This window comes from Excalfactoria chinensis, chromosome 13, assembly GCF_039878825.1.
Source record: "Excalfactoria chinensis isolate bCotChi1 chromosome 13, bCotChi1.hap2, whole genome shotgun sequence".
NCBI lineage: Eukaryota > Metazoa > Chordata > Aves > Galliformes > Phasianidae > Excalfactoria > Excalfactoria chinensis.
The window spans coordinates 5011215-5036157 of NC_092837.1; the positions used below are offsets into that span (position 1 = coordinate 5011215).

The following is a 24943-nucleotide window of genomic DNA, read 5'->3' on the forward strand; positions in this document are numbered from 1 at the left end:
CCTGTTGTCTTTATAACGCTGTAAGCATTGAATTCTTGACTATATGTAAACATTAACTGTAGGATATCTGATGTGTCTGACACTGTACCAGAACAGATGTTCCAACACTACCGTGAGAAAATGGTAAGTGACAGCAGTATAGGAAACTGTGAGCTAACAGCCACATTTTCAAGGGGTGCGTTGGCTAAACATGACCTGCAGAACCACCAAACACTGAGCAGCTATTTCTGAAATCAATTCTCTCTGCTACACAAACTTCTACAGAACAACCTGACAAACAATTGCTTCTGAGGCCAAGACTTGAATTCTGACTGCTTCCTCAGGAGAACAAAAGAGCAGATATTCAAGCCTAGCGAGGACCAGGCTTCACTGAATTGCAATGGAAATGGAGCGAAGTTATGCCCGCAGAACAGACAAAACTCTAACTGCAGCAGAAGGAACTTCAGCAGATTGATTCTGCCATGGTAAGGAAGGACACTGGACTACGTCACCTAACCATGGCCCAAGGCATGGCAGGATTGTGAAAGGCAAAGTGCATTGCTCACATCAATGGGGACATTCCGAGCTCTGCTCCTTCCAGAGCAGCCTATGATTGAGGCATGTAACCAGAAAACCAGGAAGGGCAAGAGCAGCTTTCCAAAGATGGGTGTGACAGAATGAACTTCCAAACAAACAGAGCCCAATCAGGTTCTTGTTGTGCTAACTCATTACGTGTTGAAAAATAAATCCATAGGTATTAAATAACAATCTTAGAAGCAGGAACAAGCCTCCCTGTGCTCATCCTCCTGCACAGAGCAACGAACTGTGCTTCGGTACAGCACTGCTGTCATACTTGGAGATCAGCCCCACAATCTGCTGTGTCCTGCAGTTCATAAAGGAGAGCTACACGGCAGGATCCACTGATGAAGCTGTCGGGCCGCGCTCACAATTCAGCTGCTGACACACGAATCCATAACCCTGTTGCTCTGTTCTGGCACTCAGTGAGAGGCTTCCTCAGGATAAATCTGCATAAAATCCAAACCATCGTTGCTAAATCATCCTGTTTTATTCCCAAGTCCAAATCCCACTGACATGAGACAGTAGAGCTACTCCATGTCACATTTCCTCAAGCTTAGCCATATTCTAACCCCACCTACCTCTTTGCCGCAACCCAGAGCACCTCAGCAGACCTTTCAGGTCCAGCCACCAATTTAAGATACAGTTGGATTTTGATATCTAAAACTCCCTATACTCTTGTATTTTCTAACACAAGCAGGTAGTTGTTGGCATCCTCCATTTTGTTATTCTGGGATAGCAATCCCTATTCCCAATAACGCATGCTGGAACTAGAAAACGTGGGGATTTCTAGTAAGAGCAGTCTGTCAGGGTCTGGTATTTTCTTCTGCCTGCAGACAGCCTCAATACAGATCCATCCATCTGGACAGTGTTGCCAAACAAGCCCAGCAATCCCACAGGACATGTGGTGACAGAACCATACCCAAGGATGCTACAAAGAGTCTTTAGAACTTAGCAAACAGCGTATTCATAGGTTTACGTAACAAATCTGATTCCACAGAATCCATGGACTTCGGAATTACTCTGCAGCCTGAGCGCAGTCTTTGGCTAAGAAAAAAAAAAGGTAATTACTTACAGTCACTAATGGTCCCATGGGCCATTTTGCAGTCACAGAACTAATTACCCTTTCAGATGGATAAGGAAAAACAAGCCCAATTCGTGTTATTCCAGCTGTGGATGAGATGCGTAACATGCAGGAACACAGGGAAGAGGAAGCTCTGCAAAGCACTGAGCCTGCCTTGCCTAAAGGAAAGCTTTGTTTCCCCATGGCACAGTGTGCATCCCCAACACCTCTCCCCACATCCTGCCAAGTGTCAGACAACTCCATCTACTGCATGGCAGCTTTTCCTGATGCACCTCCAATAAACAGATCAACTGTTATTGACATATGCTCCAAAGTTTCCAATTAGCACATATGAACAATTAACAATATCAAACGATCAAAGACACACAACTACAGCGAGCCTACTGAAGATTACTTATCCTTGCTTTTAAATCTCCAAATACAGTGAGTTGTTTTTCCTGTTTTGTTTTTTTATACTAATGTCTCAGAGAAAAATTGAGAGCAAGAACAAAACTGTAACACAATGAAATTAACTTTGAGCTGTGGATTAAGAGTCCAGCAGTGCAATATCGATCTATCTGATGAGATGCCTGCAACTTCATGTTACAGACTATAGAAGTTTTAGCAGTGTTTAAGTAGCTCCAAGAAATTCCTCCAGTGCTGCTGAACTCTACCTCTTGGAATCCAGCAGCTCCATTGTGATGCTTTCTCTTCTGTTTGTTGGTCTTTTTTTTCTGTTTACACCCATTACAGAAATTCAGAGCATGACATTTTAACTTTAGAGGCTGCTGTAGCTTGTATTCTTTTCTATGAAGCCAGATAAAAATAAGGATTTTAACAGAGTTCATAATAAATTTTAACTGTTCTGTGCTCTAATAGGGTTGTCTCCATCACATAAAGAAATCAGAAAGAAAAAGCTATTTTACATGTATTTCCTTCCTATTCCCATCATTGATTATCAAGGAGTCGGCTACTAAATATTTTCTCCACCACATCAGCTTTTTCTACATTAGACAATATTTGTTCTAACTTCTAATAGAAGTAGCAGGCAAAACCACTCATAAAACTGCCTTCCTGCCAGTGATATCACAGCCCAACACAACCTGTGCTGGGAAGAGGTGTCCTCTATCAGCCTAAGCGAAAGACATCTGCAAGAATAAGTCAAATTGGTTTGCTTTACAGGTGAACAGTAACACAAGAAAGGATACAGAGAAAGAAAACATTGCAAAGAGATCAGCAGAAACACATATTGAAAGTTCTACCAACTCCTTCAGGTCAATACCTCCTTTGAACCTCAACCTGAACAGACAGAGACTTAGCAGACTGTCACACTGGAAAACCCAATTTTGATGTTAGCAAAAGAAACCATTCAATTAATACGGTGATGGAAGACTGATTTAAGAGTGACAGCTGCTATCTGGCCACCAGAAGGAATTCATATTCTGTTAAGCCGTATGTTCAGTAAGAACAAATTTCCACAAGATTAAAATGTTTAAGATGTGTGTTCAAGCATAAAATAACTTGGATAAAATATTAATCCCATCGCTGAGAACTGCTTACCGAGCTGTTTTCATAGGGAATCACCACCCTGCAGGTTCAAGATGGGCAGCATATGTAAATCTATATAATATTGTCATTATTTTTAGCACAGACATTGCCAAAGCTGACAATTGGAAATTATGCAAAGATCAAAGTGAGGACGCAAGCAGCTCATCGGGTTTGCTATCAGCACCTGCTGTTTTCTTCTCTGCTCAACCACAGAGACAGAATACTCCTAAGGCTCTGCACTTAACAGTATAAGAGCTATGGTGCAGAGATATAAAGTGATGTAAGGCCTATTTTTATCTGTTTGTGGGAAGAAAATAGACAGCCGTGAACCCAGACATCATAAGGCAGTTGCACAATTATGTTGCAAAGAATGTATTTTTTAAGGAGGACTTGACTACGTGTCAGTGCTCTACACACAACACGAGCTCAAACATAGCATCACCAAACTGTTAGGGATGGAAAAGACTTCTAAGACCACCAAAACCAACCACTGCCCCCCCCTCCCACCATGCCCACTGACCACATTCCTCAGTGCCACATCTCCATGGTTCTGGAGCATCTCCAGGAATGGTGACCCTCCTACCTCCCTGGGCAGCTGTACCATTCCATCACTGCTCTTTCAGAGAAGAAATCGTTCCTAACATCCAACCTGAGACTCACATAACAGACTCATCATTCAAGCATGGGTTCATGAATCAATATTGCACTTGAACAACAATCAGAGAGTTAATGGAACACTAGATTCCAAACCTCCACTGTGCTGAAGCTAACACTGAAGGACTAGGCTGCATTTTACATGCCTGCAGTTCACTGGGCAAACAGGAAGCTTGTCATGAGTAAACACTTTGAATTAACTCTGCCATAATACAGAAGGCACAAATTGCTAACGAGAGACTGCAGACCTTCATAAAGGTACTTCAAAGAAAGACCAGAGCTAAAGACTTTGGAGGTGGGGCTTTTTGCCTGCAAAGTACCTGCAGCAGGGTCTATGGAGGATATATAAGTTATAAGTTAGAAACATATATATAAGTTAGAAACAGTATGTCAGCAGCCTTAGGATTGCCACAATGAGGCTAAAATCTCCCTGGAAAATGCTGGTGGTGGACAGAACTGGGAAGGACAGACCACACTGAACCAGAAGAAGCCATGAGACATTTTCCATATATCATGTCTGGATGCAGAGAGGGAAGGAGATGCACAACCACATCACCTCTTTACACAGAAGAATGCTATTTGTGTGACAATATAGAGAGCATCACCCAAATTCCAGCTTCCAAGCAATGCCCTGCATTTACAGAAAGAAAACTGAAAACCTCTGGGAAAACAAACAATACACAAAACCACAACATCAGCAGTCAGCAAAGACAGAAATATCCCCTTCCTGATTAGGCTAAGTAATTGTGAAGTAAAAAAACCTAGGAAAACCAAAAATGTCATTATTAGAATGCTGAGCAACCATTTATAATCATAGATTTACTTTAAGACCCACCCTGCTACATTAATTCAGTAGCACAATTCTTTACATTAATGACCTAAAAAAAGAAGTAGAAGCCAGCAGAAAACCAGACGCAGAACTCTAGATCAGTAGTGGTCTGATTCTAGAGTGCTTAGAACCAGACAAACTGCTCTCTGAATCATTAAGCTTTGAGCACCATGCAGGAATCAACAGAGACGCATCACAAGAAAAGAACTCTCTGAAGCACTGCACACAAGTGTGCAAGCTCAGATTCAGACCTAATGTTTGAAAGCCCATACTGTGGACAGCCAGATGGAGATGCACTACTACAGCACCCCCCCAGCCCTGCTAGGTGGAATGCTAGGCCTGATGTTGTATCACATCTGCTCTTCATCTCAGCAAGGTTAGAAGTGCTGACTGCTGAGGTCCTACAGGTATTTCCTTACACCCTGACATCCATCTCCCCCTGCAGAAGCACTTCTCATTGCATAGAACGTACACCAAAGCAAAATAAGCTCTTCCACAATTACTGGCTTACTTCACCATAAGCACGTATAACCATCATTAGAGGACAGGCTGCTTCAACAGCATCATCTGTGTGCTGCTTCAGCAACAGTTTATGTGGCAAAACAGACAGTGGAAGAGCCTGTATTTATTTACCTTGATGAGTCATGGTGACGGGCTCCTCGCTGGATATATTGTTGTAGATGACCACAGCAGTGGCATTGTGTGAAGCTGCCCGCAGGATTTTCTCTCGGAAGGTACAGTTTCCTCGCTGCAGCAAAGCGATCCACTGCTTGGTGTTGGGAGGGACTTGGAAACGCGTCCGAGGGTCACAGCCCAGGCGATCTGCAACTGAAGGAGTTGGTGCACATTCAGACAAAGGGCAATTTGCTCAAACAGGTAAGAGAGAAGAAAACAGTGCTGAATTAGTGGTTGCGCGCTAAGAAGCTGCTGCCCTCAGGTTAATACAGCCCAATACTAACTGCGTTCCTTGGGTTAAAAGAAGTCCCCTTTAGAAAGCTCAATCTCACCACTGAAGTTATAACTGTATGCCCAAGGATCAGGCTCACAAACAGACGCTATTTTTAAGCCCAGTGCAGTGAGAACAATGAATTTCCATTTGAATCAATACCTGCCTGCAGGCTGAGAAACATGGGGATATGGTTCATGTGCTGCGGGCACCTACCCAGCAACTGTTTATCAGTCACCGTGGGCAGCATAACATTCTCTTCCTTTCTAATGCAATCACAGCCATCCCTGCAGTGGGAAGAGTAACTAAACAAGAAGATTTTGGAGCAGTTATCTACTGTGTGCATGGTGCTGCAAGGATGAGAGCAGCAGTCAAAGCCAGCTTTTATACTGCAAGCTTTGCCGGCAAACACAATGTGCTCCTGTTGCTAAATAGGTATCGGTGCTGCAAAGGAGAAGCAACAGGCTTGGCAAATGTGAGCCCAACAACATACAAAGACCTTTTTTTGGTCCTCTTTGATACTGTAATGTATCCTGGAGCAGCCAAAGCCCACACAGATCTATGTACAAAAGGCACAGAGTGCAGCATGGACGATTTTTTTCCAGTAAGTCAGAACCAACAGCAACTTGCAATGCACTTGTATTTACCCTTTCAAATGCCATGAATAAAAGCACCTTTGCATACTGAAGATGGATGGGACAAACAGTGAAACCCCAGACATACAATTCATCTGAGTAATAGCCCTGAAAACTGCTACGGTTCCCAAGAGTGATTCAGATGAAGCACCCCATACAATTTTCCTCTCTAAGAAGGGGGTTCTTCAGCACCAACTCAGAGCGGATGCTACAGCCAGGAGATCCTGTATGGGAGGATGAAGAGCAGCACACCTATGGACGGCAAGTAATTTGCTTCAGTGCAGTCATGTTCAAGGCACACTAAGAAACCTAGATAATGACTTATTGACTAGAATGGAAGAGCAGCTTGAAGTGGAGGAAGCTTCTGAAAAGCCCACCATGCAACCCTGCTCCATAAAGCCCCACTACAAACTCCCATGTTTGAGCCGTACAAATTTAAACACTGACAGAGAAAGTGGCATGAGACAGCAAACAGCCTCTGTGGGAAAAGTAGCACAGATTTTCCACTACAGTAGAGATGAAAGCCTCTCGCGGCAGCGGGCAGAGCTACAAAATGCTGTTGGCCCAACAGGATTAGGAGCTGAGATGTGCTGATATGTGAGCTTCCAGCAGCACAGCAACACGCACAGCGTTACTTCTGGTGCGGTGATTCAGTGTGTCCCGACAACATTGCTTTAGCCCTGTGTAAGCAACACAAAACCGTGAAGGGAAATCTGGTTGGGTTTGATGAGCCTGCAGGTTGCTGGAGATTTAATACAGAGACACAACGCGCTTCTCTTCAGGTCAGCACCCTGCTTAACCCCATGCAAACATTAAGTAACCCTTCTGCTTTTAACTAAACAAAACTCAGGAACAACTGCAGAAACCTCTTCCTGCTCCAGCTTTCCAACAGCACCCAGCCCTGCAGCAGCTCCTCTGCCCACCACCCAGCACTGGCAGCAGTACCTTTATTGGCCCCATAAGGGATGGATGAACAAATGCTATCATTAAGAGCCACCAGCAATAGCTCCCCACCACTGCATTGCCTATACTCCACTGTCCAAAGTGCAATCAGGATGTTGTGGACACAGACTTTCAGATTCTGGATGGTGGCTGTGCCGGAATGAAAAAGAGACTTCAGATTACATCAGAGCTATTCTAAAAGAACACACTTGTATGCAAAAAGATACCATCAGAAATCATTCAATTCCACAACAGCAGAAAATTGAAGTGTACAGAAGGCTGCCTCCCTACTGCCGTGCTACTGTCCTACCAACCTGAAACATAAGGGACCAACTCCATCCTTCCATTCTTTGTGTCTATGCGCCACATACACAATGGCAAAAAAACTGAGTTCACGCTGAAGTGGCAGCCTGCTGGTCATAGAATGGACTGAGTTGAAAAGGACTCATGCTGCTCATCCAGTTTCAACCCCCCTTGTTACGTGCAGGGTCACCAGCCACCAGACCAGGCTGCCCAGAGCCACATCCAGCCTGGCCTTGAACGCCTCCAGGGATGGGGCATCCACAGCCTCCTTGGGCAACCTGTTCCAGTGTGACACCTTCCTCTGCGGTAATCCTCATCCCTTCCAATTGCTCACCAGGCCCTTTAGCTCACCCCTGTAAGAGGCAGAACCATTTTGTGGTGGCAAATAATGAAGTGAAGAGCTCAGTTCCAGACCAACAAAGGCTCCATCAGCGCTCTGCATGCATTGGGCTGGCTGCAGGCTGCTCCCTGTGCCCCACGCTTACACTGCACACCCCCAATCTAAGAGCGGCACTGGAGCTGCAGCACCTCCTGTGAGCAAGGTTTAGCCTCCTTCCCACACAAAAAGAGCAGTGCCAGCATCCCACAGCCCACTAACTGCATTGCCATTATGCTTTCCTCCCCCCCTCTCTTTTTCAGGTCAGATATCCCGATCGATCGCCTCTCAGCTAACACTCCATTCCCTCAGACCAGCAGCAGTCACCAGAGCTGCTCTCAGCTCTGTGCTCAGAAATCCTTTCTCTCTCTGACCTTCAGGGCTGCACCACACCCGGCGCAGGCAGCGGCACAAAGGATGGAGCAGCAAACAGCCCTGCCCACTCGGCACACCTGAGCACAGCACACCTGCATGCATCGCATCCCTTTTTGTGCAAAACTGGAGCTCCCAAGGAAGGAATTCAGCTGGGAAACTTACAAAAGCAGCACAGCAGCACTGACCCATCCCGCTTTCAAGGACAGCTTTCTTCCCACTCGTGCACACTGAACAGTATTTTCTTTCAATGGATTGGTGCTTCTTCATTACCAATTGGGTTCTCAGCCACACCAGCTGCAATTCCTGCTTTTCAAAGTTGCACCAAGGAGTGACACGGGGCAGCACCTCACTGCTGAGAGCCATGCTACCTCATTGCCCTGGCTGCACTTGGCTTTAGCAGCAGGAGGAACTCTTTGAACAATGGCAATCTCGTTTCAGCTAAGCAAAAGAAAACGAGGCAAGCAGGCAGCGCTGTAATAGCTGAGATTTAATCTTGCTAGCTCAATAAGTGTATCACAATTACAGCTATAAACTCAGAAAACCACCAGCTTTGTTATCACTGAATGACTATGAATTAAGCTGGATACTGAGATGAGGAGCAAAAAATGGACGCAGGGCACAGCACTGTCCCTCCACCAAGCTGTCCTTTTGGATGCATTTGCTTGTTGCAAAGCTCAGTTTTAGATCTCACACAGGAACACCAAATTCTGCCCAAATATTACCCAAAGCTCTGCAATTAAACCTGCCATTCCCAACCTCCCACAGCTAAACCTTGCTTGTATCACACACAAAACCCCACAGCACTGGGCATGAGCTGCACTTCCATTTGTCACCTTGAGCATCTGTTCCCTACCTCTACCTTTCCCTAAGGCTGTTTTCTCCTTTCCATTTCATCCGAGGATCCATAAAAAGCACAGGGAAAGCTTTGGTACGTGTTTTAGCCTAACCATGGTGAATTCAGTGTAAGAGATCCTGATAAAGGAACAGGTGACTGAATTTATTGTGTACTGACATTTGGGCAATCAAAAAGAGCGACGACTTCAGAGATTAAACATAAAGCAACAGGCACATTCAAGAACACGAGCTGACCACCACCTCAGAGCACAGCACTCCACACCCCAGGCCATGCATTACATACACAGCTGCTGACCCCGGCCCTAAGCTGGTAAACTCATGTGTCTGCCTGCAGGCAAAGGATGGGAACACAGCACATGGAATGGGACATTTAAGACATTTCAATTGTAACAGCCAGGTGCCAGAGGACCACCAAATCCCAAGCAATGGCCCATGGTGGATCAATGCCTGACACCAACACCACAGCATCACCAGGCAGCTGCAGCCACAGGGACACGTAAGGGCTGGGCACAAGGCAGAGCACTACTGCTCCAGCAGCAGAGGCTGGCACTGGCTGCTTGTGTTAAGTGCTATTTCAACAAATACATTGCAAACAAGTGCTACAGCAATAGAAGCCGGCTGATAAAAAGGCATTACAGCAGCTGCAGACAGCAGCACTGCGCTGTTATCAGAGCCAGATATAAATAAAGCAGAAGAATACAATCACAAGGCTCTCAGGTCTTCAAGGAGCACCTTAACTAAAAGCATAACATACTCCGGTCTCTGTCCTACTAAACACAGGGTTTTAAACCACAAGAAGCATCTCGGCAGAATTAAAACGCCTGTTCTATGGCTGTCTGTGCAGCACAGTTCAGAACAGCTCTGCAGGAAGACCACCACGGCAGTGTTTGCTTTAAGTGCCTTCTGTTGACACACGGAAGGAGAACACCTCCCAACAACACAGGGCAAAGTTTTGACCACTGCAGCACGTTGAACCCACAGAATTCAGGTCTGCAGCTCCTTGATCCCTGCTGTGCTTTCCCACTCTAACTGTTCACCACCTTACACTCCAGCAGCAAGTTAGGAAATGCTCCTCAGGGTGTGCACAGCACCGTGCTCAGCTCTGCTCTCACTGCTTCTGCTGAGAGTGCTGTCAGCCTCCCTCACGGCTTTAATCACACTTAAGTGAAGACCGTGCTGGAAGAGACCAGAAAAGGCTATAGGGGAAAATTAAGAAGTAATTAACACCGGAAGTTTGTTTTTTTGATTAACAAAGCAGCTGCTAGAGGAATCAAGTGGTTTGACACCCTGCACAAGAAAAAGCAGCAGGGCTGAGCCTCCCCCCAAACACCCCTTAGGATAACTGTGAGGTCCCCAGAGCCTCCAGGACAGCCTGCTGACTTCACACAGCAATGTGTGTTTAAGTGAGGAACATCAGGGAGTAAAGAATGAAAGGCTGAGCGCATCTGGGGACAGACGGCCAAACCCACAGCGAATGGGGCAGGATTTAAGATACAAAGCAAAATCCTCGGGCAGTCAGTTTGCTCCGAGCTTTGTTCCTCCATCCTTCCCCACAAGCACGATGTTTTAATATGTTCTAATTAACGCTTCGTAAAGGAAACGAAACAGAGCTTCAATGAAACCAGCAAAGCGTGTGCGCTCGGCCGCCTCGTGTGCAGCAGGAGCAGGCAGGAGGCTGCTAGATGCTGAAAGAGCATCAACATATTGTCCTGACCTTGATTTGTTAAACCCTCGAGGGGTTTTAGTAACACAGCGGGGCTCTTCAGGAAAACACAGCAAAACAAAACCAAGCAAAAAAAAACCCTCTTAATATTCACCGCTCGCAGACTGGTTTTAATTGATTACATTGCCTCACGGAATGCATTATTCAGAAGCTGCTGCCCAGAGAGAGGCTGAGAGCGCCGAGATCCATCCGGGGCCATTTCTGGAGGACAGCAGTTTGGGTACAGCGTCACGGATGGGTCTCAAAATAAGACGTGATTAAACCGCACCACCGTGACCGAAGCGCCCGCTCACGTTTCATTCCAAACCCAGGACGCTGCCCTCACCCTCGCTCAAGTTGACACACCGGAAAGGCCGACGGTTGTCAGAAAGCGACCAACGGGCACCAGCCGCACTCACAGCGGCACAACTCGTCTGGAAGCGCTGCCCAGCGCTCAGCACAACGGACCGGGCCGCGTCTAGGGGCGGGCACGCCAACAACAGCCCCACGGCCGCAGGCAGCGGCTCGGACGGACGGCTCGGAGCGCACCGCCGACACGCGCACCGCACACCGCCGCAGCACGCGGCCTGCCAGCTGCAGCCCCGTCCCGGAGCGCGGCTTCGCCGCTCCCCCTCGGGCACGTCCCGCCTCCCCCGGGTGTACCCGCACGGCGCGGCGCCGTTACCTCCGTTGATGGGCACCGGGGTCACCAGCAGGCCCTTCACCTCCACCTTGGGCGAGTCCTGCCCGTAGCGGCCGCGGTCGATCCGGAGCAGCGTGGGGCCGCCCCGCTCGGGGCTCAGCACCGTCACGTTGATGAGGGCCGTGTAATACGACAGCTGGCTGCCGTTGTCGTCGGCGCCGGCCGCCCACAGCCAGCAGTGCCCCAGCAACAGCAGCAGCGCGGAGCCGCCGCCGCTCCGCCGCCGCCGAGCCCAGCGCGGGCCCATCTTCGGCTCCCGGCGGGCGCGCGTTATCCCATCTGACAGCCCAGGAAAGGACAGAGACCGCGAGCGGGCGGCGAGGGGAGGAGGAGAGCCCGGGCTCATGCCATGGGAGGAGCCAGGGGAGCGGCGGCACGTCCCGGCTGAGCTGCGGGAGCTGCGGGAGCTCTGGACGCTCCGGCGGCCGCTCAGGGCCCCGCGCTCATGCCGCTCGCAGCCCGCGCCGGCCAAGGGGGGGAGGAAGAAGAGGAGGAGGCGGCAGCGGCGGCCCCTTCGCCGCGCACGGCTCCGAGGAGGCGCCGCCGCCTCTCAGCACTCGGGCTCCGCCGCACCGCGCTGCCCGCTGCCCGCCCCGGCCGAGGCCCGCCGCTCCATGCCCGCCCCGCTTCCGAAGCAGCCGCACCGCGCTCCGCTCCCGGCGCCTCGACTGCAGCCCAGCGCGGCCCGCACTGCGCAGGCGCGCTACGCCCCACCCGGCGCCACGAGGGCGAGGGGCGGAGCTAAACGAAGCCACGCCCCAATAGGGTGGGGTTACCGCGGGGGGCGTGGCCTAACTGGATGACGTCACTCCGGGCGTGGCCGGGCGCGGGAGGGCGACAGTGGCGTGAGGTTGGGGGTCCGTCCGGGGGCTGCCCCCATGTTCCTCCGCTGCAGCGTCGGTCTGCTCCATGGTGCCTCCAGGAGCGCTCACAGTGCTGGGAGACAGCGCTGGGAACAGGCATCCCACAGCTCCTCAGCGCAGACGTCAGCTCGGCAGCGTTGGCCATCGGAAGCACGCAGCGTGGTTTAAAAGCACGTGTGAATGGTGCAGTGCTGGGGCTGGGTTTGGGCTCCTCGCCTGGTGCTAAAGGGCCAGCTCAGCAGCAGCAGCAGCAGCAGCAGCAGCAGCAGCACGGCTCCTGTGTCAGGATGTGGCCACCGCCGCCTCGTTTAGAGCTACTTATTTTCAGTGTGCTAAAACGGGAAACCTTCCTGAGATGTTAATAATAAATACAAGCCCTCTGAGATGCTGTGAAGCCGGATGTGATGCACGACAATTCAGCATCGTTCTCTCAAAAGGCTCGAGCTTCTCTGTGATCCAGCCTCCCTGGTGACTTCCCAACTGCTCCCATAAGCACTGCGCTTCCCTCCGGCATCTCGCTGCACTGCTCCCTTTGGAGGTGCTGTCCCTTAGCGATGCACTTAGCCACGTATGCATGTAAGATAACACCCTAAAAGCTCATTCTCTTTACCTCATTGAGCTGTGAGCAGCAGGGCTGGGCCTGCCCTCTGAGAGCCCCATGTCAGTGCCCATGAAGGCAGGCTGGCCTGCCAGGCTGCGGCTGAGCTGTGGGATGTGCTGCAAGCCTGTGGTGCTGCAAAATCCTCTGAGATCTGCTTATGAAAAGCTCTGTAGAAATGTCAGTGCAATCCAGGGAGCGTTTCTGAAGCCGCAGCTGAATGTTCCGCTTCTGCTTTTTTCAGTGATTGTTTTTAATGTTGCTGTTGTTGGTAAACGTTGGGCAAGGAGCCACACGTCACAACAGCCCTAAAAAACTGCACTTTACCCCCAGCCAGAGGAGCAGCAGCAGCACGGGGGGCAGCTACACAGCATGGGGACACCTCCTGGAGCCACCTCCTTCCCCACAGCATCCCTGTGCCAGCCCATGTATGCTGGCAGCAATGCTTGAGCGCGTTTCTTACTATCAGTTCCCTTCTTCCTGTGATTACTGCCTAGCAGGACTATGTGAAAGCTAGGGAGGATTCCATTAGGGAGTGCAGTGACAGGGCAAGGGGTGATGGCTTTAAACTAGAGGAGGAACCACAGTTAGAGCAGTGAGGCCCTGGCACAGGCTGCCCAGGGATCCAAGGGCTGAAGGGATCTGAAGCCAGATTTAGCATGAAGCTTTGAGCAACCTGGTCTGGCGTTCTGTGTTTCCATGATCCTTGTCCCCTGCACAAAGGTAACAAGAGCACTAGAAGCCTCAGATTCCTTGTTTTTACTGCATCACTGTATCTCCAAGCACAGAGGAATAGGGCCTCTGCTGGCCAGGCTCCCAGCACATTACCTAACGACGTGTGTGACAACAGACTTAAACAGCAAAGTGTGCAGAGGGACCATGCAGCCCCAGCCTCCCCACTTCCCTTGTCCAACCATGCTCCATCCTGGTGCCTGGTGATGGCTGCCGCAGGGATCCAACATCCCTGTTCTCATGCTGAGGTACAGCTTGCAGCAGCCACACGGCCATCTGCATGGCATCCAGTGCTAGGACCGGGTGCAGAGCACTTCCCTCAGAAACAGTCCCCATATGCCCCATAGCTTTGCTCCCATGGCTGCTCCAGGAGCCTTCGGCCATGCCACCATCTTTCTGCCCCTCAAGAAGGTCCACAGGGTGAGGTGCAGTGCCCTGGGGTGATCAGCAGGGCTGGGAAAGATGGCAGCAGAGCCAAGGGCCCAGTCCTGTCAGCAGCTTAACCAACGTGTGTGCGGTTTCGTCATGAGGAAAGGCCGAGTTTCCTCCTGGATGGAAATGCCACAAAGCCCAGCTGTTTCCTCAAGGATGTGGCACATGCAAAGGGATGTAAAAGCACAAACAATAATGCCAAAATGATGTTCATTGCACGGGGCTGGCTGGCTGGAGCCAGGCCCAGCAGCACCCGTGGACAGCAGCGTCCACAAAGCAGAGCGCAGCGCCAGTTATGACTTTATTCATGTTCACATTTAGATATTACAACAAAACTCTTAATGACAAAGGATAACGAGTACGATAGGAGGAGAGGAAAGAAAGCAGTGTTCTAACTGGTTTGATATATAACCATCAGCTTCCAGACACAGGACTCGACAAGGAGCTGTGAGAACTCACATACACTCACCGGTAGGAGAAACTCGCACGTGCAACACCCAAACACTCACCCACAACACACAAACCACACTGCTGCACTCACACACAACCCATGCTGTAAGCTACTTGCTTGGAGGGCAACCCACGGAAACATCCAATGCTGCTGCAGCAACAACAGGTACCAGGCTAAAATACTGCGATATAAATGAAGTGGTACTTGATAACACAGGTTTTTTTCTCCACAGACACATGTGCATTCATAAATAGGGAATGAGATGCTTCGTTTTCATGAAGGAGGCACAAACAGCAAACCTGGGTTTTAGAAGGTGAAATATCTTCTTGTTGTCTGTCCTTCCATGGCACCACAGCCTCATCTCAGACCAGAACAAACCCGCTTGGTTTTGTGCTCACACTTATCTGAAGACTGTAAAAAGATGCCAGAAATAACTCAGGAGCGTGGGGATGGGCGTCAGCTTTGTACATCCCCATTCCGGTATTGTTTGAGGAGATCAAAAGTACAACTGTTCAACTGCTCTTCAGTATCTGACACTACAGTTGTTGTTCATCATCAAGAGAAGCTGAAGAGCCAGCACATGCTCGTGTTAAGCTGTGTTGTTCATGCCCGGCTGTTGGCACTGATACAATGGGATCTGATTCTTCCCCCCACACGCCTCAAGAAGGTGTAAAATACAGATAATAAACTCCTATGGGGCTGAATGATTTGAATGTTTAGAATCAGATACCACTTCAGCGCCTTCCCCGGCACGAAGCAGGGGATCTTTAACAATGGCTCTCATGAAGTAACACTTCTCCACGGTGATGCTCATGAGCAATTTACATGGAACCTAAAGCCCCGGTGCAGCTGACCCAGCAGACTGGGAGCACTACTGACAGATCGGGAGTGCTGAGTGCATTGATGCCTCCATCTCACCTCTGCTGCAGTGCCAGTGCCTGGCTTTGCTAGTAGGTTTTTAACCCTCATTTGCAGCCACTCTGGAATTCTGCTTTCCAGTTTTGATTCATGGATGTTTTTTGAGCCTCCTGTCAGCTGGGGCAGTGTTTCCAGGCAGAGAACTGTTTATGAAATGCTGGAAATGAATGAGAGTGGTGGCTTCATGGCTGCACATCACCCAGAGAGCAGCCTGAATGCAGCTCTGCAATCTGCCCCCTTTCACTTGTCTAAATCCCAGCACAGGACACAGCTTTCCTTCTGCCAAGGGAATCACCGGTAAAAAAAAAACACAGGGCAAGATGAGGGCAGGAGAATTTGGCCTGGCCTGCACCCTGCTGGCTGCCCTGCTTCCCTGGCCTGGCTCTCCTGCATCTCCTGCCAGAAGCGTTCTTACTGAGTCATAACAATTCCTTAAAGACTCTTAAATTCCTGGCAACTTTGGGGGACATCAGTAGAAGTCGGGGAATCAATTGTCACACAGTTTCAAATTCCACGTCCTCAGCCAGCTTGGCTCCAGCTGGTGCAGTTCTGTGCCTCTAATTGCCATGGAAATCACAGCCATGTCCTCCTGCTGACATGGGATGGGAGGGGAACATTGGGCGCTCTGCAGACTGAGGGAATCTGAATGACAGCCATGCTTTTCCCATGAGCTAAATAAATCTCCCCCATTACATTTGTGCAGACAACTATAATTAAGATTTGGGAAAGTCATCCATAACGACTCGCATCAGGAAACACATAATACCTTCTGTAAGAGAAATACAGCTTTGCGAAATGGTACATCGGATAGAAAACACTATTTTCAAAGTCCAAACTCTTGCCTCTATGCAGAGGTATGGCCTGCATGCAGAAACTGCCCAGTGCTGAGATGCCCCTGTGTGAGGAGCTCTGCCAGCCACCAGAGTGTGGGAGAAGATGACAAGCCGTTCAGACAGCCTGTGCACCCAGACTCCTCTGGTGGTGACGTAGCGGCTCTGTGGCTGAGCCCTTGGATTATGAACAGGCTGGAAAGAAGTAGGTGGAAAGCAGTGAGGAAGCAGCGCGGAAATCTGCTGAGAGTGACTGTGGAGGTTCCCCAGAGCCTGAATTCATGTGGTGTCTTTTAGAAACAAAGGGCCCAAGTGATGAGATGGTTCCTCAGCAAATACATGTTGTCAGTCCTCCGGAGACAGCTGCATTGTGCTGGCAGCTCTGCAACAGAAACTGGAAAAGAGCCTATGGGGCAGAGGGTGCCTCCTCTGAGCCAGGGCAACAGGAAAGGTCGTGGTGCAGAGTGGTCCATCCAGAATTAGGGCTTGTGCTCCAACCAGGTGCTGCCCTGCATGTGCTCAGTGATGCCAGCACACCAGGGGATGCAGCTCAGGGCACCTCACTGCTAGAGCTTTGTTCCTTCCGTTGTTTCCAAAACCCTCACAGCAGCTTGAAAATAAACACTTTGCTCCCCTAACACTTATAGCCTTTTCCTTTCAGCAAACACCATATTTTCACTCTATGTTTAGAAGCCAGCTGAAATTAACACAGCTTTGCTTTAATTTCTCATTGGAACAACAGATGATCTCAGTGCTGCTCTGGGAGAAGCGGAAGGCAAGAGCAGCAGACCTGCGAGCACAAAGCTCCCAGCACAAAGAATATAAAGCCCTGCTTCACACAAGGCCTGCAAAAAGAGTTGCCGTTCATCTCACTGGGAAGACTTGGGCCATCAGCTGACGTTCTGATGGCTGTGCTGAAAGGGCTAAAAAATCCCTGTGATAAAGCAGAATGGCAGGTCCCCCTCCAGCAGAGATGAGAGGCATGTGGGTGTTGCTTGCAGAGGAGATGGAGAGGCTGGGTGTGCGCTGGCACCTACCCAGAATGAAGCGTGCACGAACCTTTACAAAGATCCCTTGGGATCTCTCCGTACACCTCTTCAGAATGTCCTGCTCTTGCTGCTAATACCACCAGGGATTTCTTGTCTTTGATTCTGCTCTGCAATTCAGCAGCTGACATCATGAGGAGAGAAGGAGGAAGCGATCCAAGGAAAAACATTCAGGCTGCACACCAGGAAGAAACTTGAGACTAAGACAGATCTATTTATATCTGACCTGAAACAGGCTTTCTGAATGGGAAGCTGATCTGAGCGGAGGCTGGATGCTAGGCAGAAGGTGCTCTAGTACTGAACACGGGCACACAATTGCCAGCAGAATGAATCTGTTTGAGCCACGGAAATGAAAGAAACCCAAGGAATCAGCAAGGCACTCTCTCCAGTCCCAGCACAGAGAAGCTGCAGCTGGAGGTGCTGCGTGGGACATCGTGCTGTGGTTCCGAGGACTCTGGTGTTTCCCCATCTGTTTGGGGTGGGTTTACTGCTGGGGTCGGGCGTAGGTTGAAGGGGAAGCTCTGAGTGACCCTGATGATGTGCTCAGTGAGAGAAGGGATGCCTCGGCAGGGTGCCTCCAGGGCCTGGTGCCATTAGTACTGCTCGGAGAAGAAGGAAGCGTGGAGAGCTGGGGGACTGGCCCCCTCTGCGGGTGGGGTGCAGCTGCCGTCCTCAGAGTGTTCTGACAGCTCCCCGTATTCACTGTTGTAAAAAGTCTGGCCTCCGACCTGGGATCCGTATGACGGCCGACATCTGCCCCGCAGGTCTGACTGTTCTGCTGACAGCTCCGCAGTTCGGTTGGGCCCTTTACTGCTGTGAGGGAGAGACACAGAAGGTCAGTCTGAGCCCTCCTGGAAACCTCCACCCTGCTTAGAGAAAACCCAGCTTCAGGAAACATCATCTGCTAATGCACAGAGTGGTGGCGGGGTCAGGAATGGACCGACACCTCTGGTTCAATGCACAATAAATGACCTTGCTCTAAACCTTATGCACGGTAAAAACTCTCTATATAACCCAGCCACAGGGTTATTGACCTCCTCCAGATAGCTCTGGAATGCCCAGGAAAGGGTTGGGACTTCAGTGAGCAGGTAGAGATGAGAGACATCACCTCAATTTCTCCTAGACCTGGCATGAGTAGCAGCAGCTGATATAAACCAACAGCCAGGATGGGGGAAAAAGAAACCACAGAAGATGACATGGAAGGAAAGCAGCAACCCCATCTCTGTGCCTGCCAATAGCAAGTGACTGGCAAGAAGTCACAGAAGCAAGGGCAGGGAGATGTCCAAGGAAAGGCTAAAGGGCATTGTTTCCTAGAGGATGGGACATCAGTAGCCCATGGTGTAGGAGACAACAGGAAAGTGCCTCAGGGAAAAGAGGACAAGGACAAGAAGCAGGAGACAGTCTGATACAACACAGAGGCCACAGGGCTATAGGTAATGGCAAGGAAAATGACCAGCCTGATCTGGTGTTGGAAGGGAGAGAAGGAGAAGGAGGGGCTTGGGACTGACTTTGCTGGCACATGAGCTGATGTGGCTCACACTGTCACAGGTATGATGTCCCAGCCTGCTCCAGCACCAAGCAGAGATGAGCAGGATGTGTTCTTACTCGGAATCAAAGCTTGGTCAAGGACATAACTACTCAAAACATCCTGGTTTAGTACCAGCAGGCAGGAAGTCCTAAGGCCCAGACCTTGCCTGCCTTGTCACATCAGGGCTGAAGGAAACTCGGCTGGGCTGGGGAAAACCCCACAAGGCTTCAGTCTGCCACTGTGATACACCTCGCCAGAAAGTTTCAATAATCAATGAAAGCCCTTTTAATACCATCATTCCACTACACCTCATTATCTTGGTGGAGACATTTTCAGGCCTTATGTAACATGTGTTTGTCTGCCGAATGGGCATAGTTAACATTTTTAAAACCTAAGCAGGATGCAGGTCTGTTCCTTGTGCATTTTGCCTCTCATAAATGTGTGTGCAGGGATTTCTCTGGCTCAGATCCCACAGCCCTGCTGCTGCTGAGAGCCCCAAGAGGCGTATCCTACAGGGAGACGAGAGCTTTCTCCTTGTCTTGCTGTGTTCGACAGCAGAGAGATCTGAGTGGCTAGACTTAAGGAGTACCTGAATCCACCTTCTTTTCTGTGTCGGTTTTCTATCCTCTCAAATTCCTCAGATGCCAAAACCATCCCACTGTCTGTCTGATTGTCCTGCAAGGAAGAAACAGGAGTTATCAGTAACATCCCTGTCGACTGATCAGACAGGGAAGGGAGGAGGAATTGTTCAGGAGATGAGATCATGTCTACCTGTGACAGGAAAAATAGGAGTATGGGCATTTTGCTTCCAGCAAGAAGCTGGATGTGCACGGAGCTCGCTGGTGATATTCTTAGCTGCCTTTTTTAAAGCAGCACATTCAAAGGTAGGATTTGTGTGTGCAGCTCAGCGTTACTTTTGGGAAAAACAGAGTGCTCCCTGTCTGGAAGATGTACTGCCATGAAATCTGTGAGAGGTGAGATGCTCCCCTCAGACAACTGGTACTGACTTCAGTTCTGCCACCGCAGGAGATGTAAGAACCAGACCAGTCTGCAGAGGTCAGGAGGGCTCCTGCTGCATACTGCGGTGTGACAGCACAGAGGAGCTCCAGGACAAGCACTCTGGATTTATCTAGTCAGAGCTGGATTTCAGTATGCTTAACCAGGCTATGTTTACAGATTTGAGAAGGGTGAAAAGCAGACTCTTCTCTGAGATCATTTACAGACCTGGCTTGCAGGTCTAAACCTCCCTGTTTCAGTCAGACAAGCTGTGTTGTAGAGAAACTCATACATGCCAGAGGGGGAAATGAATGTACGTAGGACTGGACGGACTGAACGGGAATGGTACAGACGGGCTGACATTAGACAGAAGTGACCTTCCTCCCACGACCTTAACAGCAAAGGTGTCAGGAAACAGCAGAACATTTCTTTGCCCCCTGCTCAACCCCACTCAGATGCCACTCACCGGGTGTGCCTTGTACATTGTATGTGTCATGGGAAACTCTTCGAATGTCTTTATCCTGGATGAACACCTGATCTGATTTCCTCCCGTCAAACAACCAGGGAACGAGACGCAGTTGTAATATCTACTGACAGAAGCACATGGTATTCAGTAAAGCCAACAGTCAAAGCCCTGAACAAACAGGAGCTGAACTCAACTTCCTGGCCCTGCAACTACAGCATGCAGGGAGGTAGGTGAACCAAGTGGTGGCTGTGGGGAGGAGGGTGGTGTCAGCTTAGGCCTTGTGTCTCCTTACTCCTGCTGTGGGGAGCACCCAGACTGGGTGATGGCTGTGATGACGTTGGTGGGATACGTTGGTGGGATGTGTTTCTCTGACAGTGCAGCTGGAAGCAGGAGGAGGAATGTCATGTGCTCGGACATCGGGGGCTGCCATGCACCAGTACAGGGCTAAAGTAATTTTGCTTTTATAAGCAAGATGCTATGGCCGAAGTGCTTGGATCACACCTGATCAACTGGGATTTTTCCAGCTTCTTGCTACTGTGTTCTCCCCATATCCCTCAGGCTCCCATAGAGCTCAGGCCACTGGCTGCTGCTGGGCTCCCTCAGCCCTTTTCAGGGGGGATTCACCTTGCTGCTAGGCTGTGACAACGTATCCTCATGTCAAAGTCTTCTTCATCTGAATTCTGCTGGGCAGAGGAAGGCACCTGGGAGAAACCATCATCTTCTGAGCTGTGAGAGTCATTCAGTGGGATGTAATCCTTCCCTTCCTGGTAGGAAGAACAGTGAGTGGCTTTACAAGAAAGGGAAGCCTTTCTTGCCAAAAAAGGGCTCTACAAACAGAAGCTGGCAGAGCTGGGCAGGCGCATTCCTATTATGTCTCGTTTCTCTCAGGCAAACTATTTGTCTAGAGATTTCTGTGCCCTCTGAGTTATGAGGCTGCAAGAGCTGCAGTTGCACGGAGGTGTTTGTGAGCAGGAAAACAACTCAGTCCGACAGCACCTACAGCTCTTCAGCCAACAAGGACAGAGCACTTTGCTCTGTGGGAACAAACCACTGGCTTAGTTTTGCCTCTGCTGGGATACAGTGCGGAAAGGTTAACATCAGAGGGACAGGATGGGACGGTACTCATTTGTAAGCATTTAGTAACCTTCTGAAATGGAACACCCAGAAATAAAACCTAAAAGCAGAGCTGCACACTCATCACAGCTATAAGTGCTGGTGAGCAGCCACACAGTGGTGATTAGTAGGAGCTTCTCAGAATTACATACATCTGATTTCTGTAATGGAACAGTTATTTGGTTCGTATGACCCTGACATTTAGATCTGAAGACAGAGTTTCAGAAGCCCTGGTGAAGTCCTGGTTTTCATTATGCAGCCATGTGGGAGGCAGGAGTGCCAGGGCCTTGAATCAGCTGAAACATTACCAATAATCATCTGGAGATTAGGATGGAAATACCAGAATGACGACTGAGAGAACACTTGCTCTGCAAGGATTGGAACTATATTAGGATGCAATGAGAAGGCTACTGCAGAGCTGTTGTCTCCAGTACTCCCGAATGACAGACCTGGAGACACGGTGTTAACCTGTGGCCTTCACACTGGCTGGGGAGTCAGAGGAGGACACAGTGAGCTAGCTGTTCAAAACTGAGCAGGGACACAGAGAGGTTTTCACCTGTTGGACATTTTCCTGAAGAAGGTTCCCCAGTATCTCCACCAGGTCTGAGAAAGTTGGTCTCTCCTTGGGATCACCATGCCAGCAGCTCAGCATTATACGGTAACTGTCAAGAAGAGGTGATGGTTTTATGTCACAGAAGTCCCTTTCTACCCCACTCTGTGGCTTCAACCCATGTGGTTTCTCTGCTGGAACAGAGTGTACCTGCACTGTGAAGAAAACCTTGGTACCCAGCAAATTGAACATGGGCCCCGTGGACCTACTAGGAGGAGGTTCATTGTGTACTGAATACAACTGCAAGCTCAGACAGAGCCAATTTAAACAGCTCAGCTACTCTCAAGAGTGGGAAAGCACACTACCCATTTGCAAAGCCATCCCAGTGTGGTTATGCACAAAATTTGGTGCCCCTAGATAGTCCTGTCCTGCATTTGAACCCATATGGAATACCCTCCAGGCAGCCACCAGGAGAGGAGAGGTTGTCTCTTCCCAATAGTGGATGAACAGTCCCTGCATTTGCCTGCCCTGTCCTGAGATCCATGAGGTTTCTGACTCACATTTCTGCAGTAGCATACTCCGGAGCTCTCATCCTGGTACCGTCTTTGAGCCTTTGGCAGAACTCCTCATTGATCTGGACTCCAGGGTATGGAGATGCCCCTAAAAGAGGTTTGAAGAAGGGAACAATGAAATGTGCCATCAGAAAACAACCCTTGTCCTGAGAGAAGGACTTCCTCCTAAAACACATGGGATGTGTGGTCACTTCTGATGCACAGCCCACATCAGTTCTGTCTAAGACAGGTTCTTCTGCCTCAGTAAGGAAGAAGCTGCCCCCATCACCCTGTTCCTTGGTGGATATGGCCTCTGTATTTCTTTTGCCCAGACTGACATCTTTCCCATCACTCCTCAGACATGCTGCAGAGACAAGAGCCTCATGCACAGACTCATCCACTGAGCTGCTAGGTGGGACAGAAGCCCCTGCCTGCCTCAGCAGCACGTGCCCCTCAGCACTCACCCAGTGAGAAGATTTCCCAGAGGAGGACCCCAAAGGACCAGACGTCGCTCTGGGTAGTGTAGACCTTGTCAAAGATGCTCTCTGGAGCCATCCACTTCAGTGGGAGACGGGCCTGCAGGAAGGAGAGGCAAGGCAGGACTGTTCATTCCAGAACCAGAGACAATAGCCCTGATCCTCCCTCCATAGAGGAGTGGAGGTTTGGTGAGGCCAGAAGGAGGGATGAAGACACTGGAAGAGTATAAAGATAGAGGACTGCTGATGGACTGAGCAGCAGAAGGAAGGAGACAAATCTGGTGGTGGTGGAGGACTGCACCTCCATCATCAGGCCAATGGTTCCTGGTCCCAGCCACACATGATTCCACTCCTGCCTTTTTCTATCTTCCTTAGTTTAGTCCATCCCCAAGATGGTACTCACACTGCCTTTCCTGACATAGTCAGGGTCCTTGTAGATGTCTCGGGCCAAGCCGAAGTCACAGATCTTTACCACATTGTTCTCTGACAGCAGGATGTTGCGAGCTGCTAGATCTCTGTGGATGCACTGAAGGCACATGAAGAGGAAGAAGCAAAATCAGAGGGACAGGAACTGCCATCATAAAGTGCAGAGCATTCCCTTCCCTTATTCTTCCCTTGCTAACCTGAGCTGTAATGAGGGACCTGGGGGGGTGAGGAGGAACTAAAAATAAAGATTTTTAAAGGAGATAAATAAGGGGGTGACAGAATGCAATACAAAGATGGGAACTTGGCTGTATGTCTGTAACCCAGCTGTGTGCAGGGTTTTGTAGTAATAAAATCACAAAATGATCTCACAAACTGGGACGTGAAACTGGAAACAGCCAGTTGAAGAGACTGGTTGTCCATGGGAGCCTGTATACATACATACACATGTGCTCTGTGATTACAACAGACCACGCCAGGCCACTGGATTACAACAGACCACTGGAGGCAATCTCCAGTCAGGCATGCACGAAAGAAGAATAGAGGATGGGAAAGTGTGTGCTCACCTTTCGGGATGCCAGAAACTCCATGCCACGTGCTACCTGGAAGCTGTAGCAGATCAGGTCCTCCATTGTCAAGGGACTTTGCCACAAGTCATCCACTGTCCAGGGGTACAAAAACATGGTTAGACACTGAGTTGCCTTGTGTCCTCCTTGCTGCTCTCAAGAACTGCAGGATACAAACAGCCCCAGGGTGAGATACAGCTAGATAGTCCTGTAGGGCTAGAAGGGACTTTGAAGGTCAGATCATCATTCCTGCCTAGGGAGGACCCACTGAGAAACCCCTTTTGTCCATCTTTCTTTAAGCTAAAAAATATGTCTAAATTCATTTAATCATTCCTTTAGGGTTTCTAAAGTCCATTACAAGAGACAGGAGATAAATACAGTAGCACTGTTGAGGGAATTGCCACACAGCAGTGGAGAGATCAGCTCTGTGGATGGGTCCCTGCTGCCCACTGCCATGCTCTAGCCCATTCTCCAGTTTCAGCAAGTCTGGCATTTTCTTGGCAAGCCAGGTGAGGTATTACCTTCCTGGATTGGCTGTGCTGTCTGGCTCTTGTGCATCAGAAAGCGGTTGAAGATAGCACTGTCACTGGTCCCAGACCGACTCCTTCTGTCCGCTCTCACTGCCTCCACAATGGACTGGACCTGAATACGCAGCCTGGGTGACTTCTCCTGGCAAGAAGATAAAAACAAAAACCTCAGCAGGCAACACACACAGCAGCCCCTGCACCCATGAGCTGCACAGTCTTGTCCTGCTCTTAGACTGTAATTCTGGCCTGGAAGCATTTATCCTCCTCTGCAGAAAGAAATTTCATCCCTGATGCTGCAGTGAACCAGCATCTCCGTGTAAAACTGACATACTGCCAGACAGAGGCTGTCTTTCCCTCATTGTTAGATTATGTTTCTGAATGCAAATCTTCC

At 49.6% G+C, this 24943-nt stretch overlaps 2 protein-coding genes across 9 annotated transcripts in view; both read right to left on the reverse strand.

Moving 5' to 3' along the window:
• Nucleotides 1-12027, reverse strand: part of RNF130 (ring finger protein 130) — a 39585-nt gene extending 27558 nt beyond the window's left edge. Inside the window, exons 1-2 of one of the 2 annotated variants that reach the window (XM_072348004.1) lie at nt 11469-12027; nt 5283-5477 (exon numbers count right to left, since the gene is read on the reverse strand). In XM_072348004.1, coding sequence (XP_072204105.1) covers nt 5283-5477; nt 11469-11832 — 559 coding nt within the window. In that variant the 5' untranslated portion in view covers nt 11833-12027. The remainder of the gene's footprint in view (nt 1-5282; nt 5478-11468) is intronic. The other variant, XM_072348003.1, reaches the window with a different exon arrangement.
• Nucleotides 12028-14369: 2342 nt separating this feature from the next.
• The window catches only part of FLT4 (fms related receptor tyrosine kinase 4), a 46272-nt gene continuing 35698 nt past the window's right edge, over nt 14370-24943 (reverse strand). For 3 of the 7 annotated variants that reach the window (XM_072348498.1, XM_072348502.1, XM_072348504.1), the window contains 10 exons: nt 24547-24694; nt 24026-24120; nt 23440-23562; nt 23025-23136; nt 22570-22669; nt 22016-22121; nt 20971-21110; nt 20347-20470; nt 19474-19559; nt 14370-18169 (listed from right to left, as the gene is read on the reverse strand). In XM_072348498.1, coding sequence (XP_072204599.1) covers nt 17950-18169; nt 19474-19559; nt 20347-20470; nt 20971-21110; nt 22016-22121; nt 22570-22669; nt 23025-23136; nt 23440-23562; nt 24026-24120; nt 24547-24694 — 1254 coding nt within the window. In that variant the 3' untranslated portion in view covers nt 14370-17949. The remainder of the gene's footprint in view (nt 18170-19473; nt 19560-20346; nt 20471-20970; nt 21111-22015; nt 22122-22569; nt 22670-23024; nt 23137-23439; nt 23563-24025; nt 24121-24546; nt 24695-24943) is intronic. The other 4 variants (XM_072348503.1, XM_072348501.1, XM_072348499.1 and 1 more) reach the window with 4 other exon arrangements.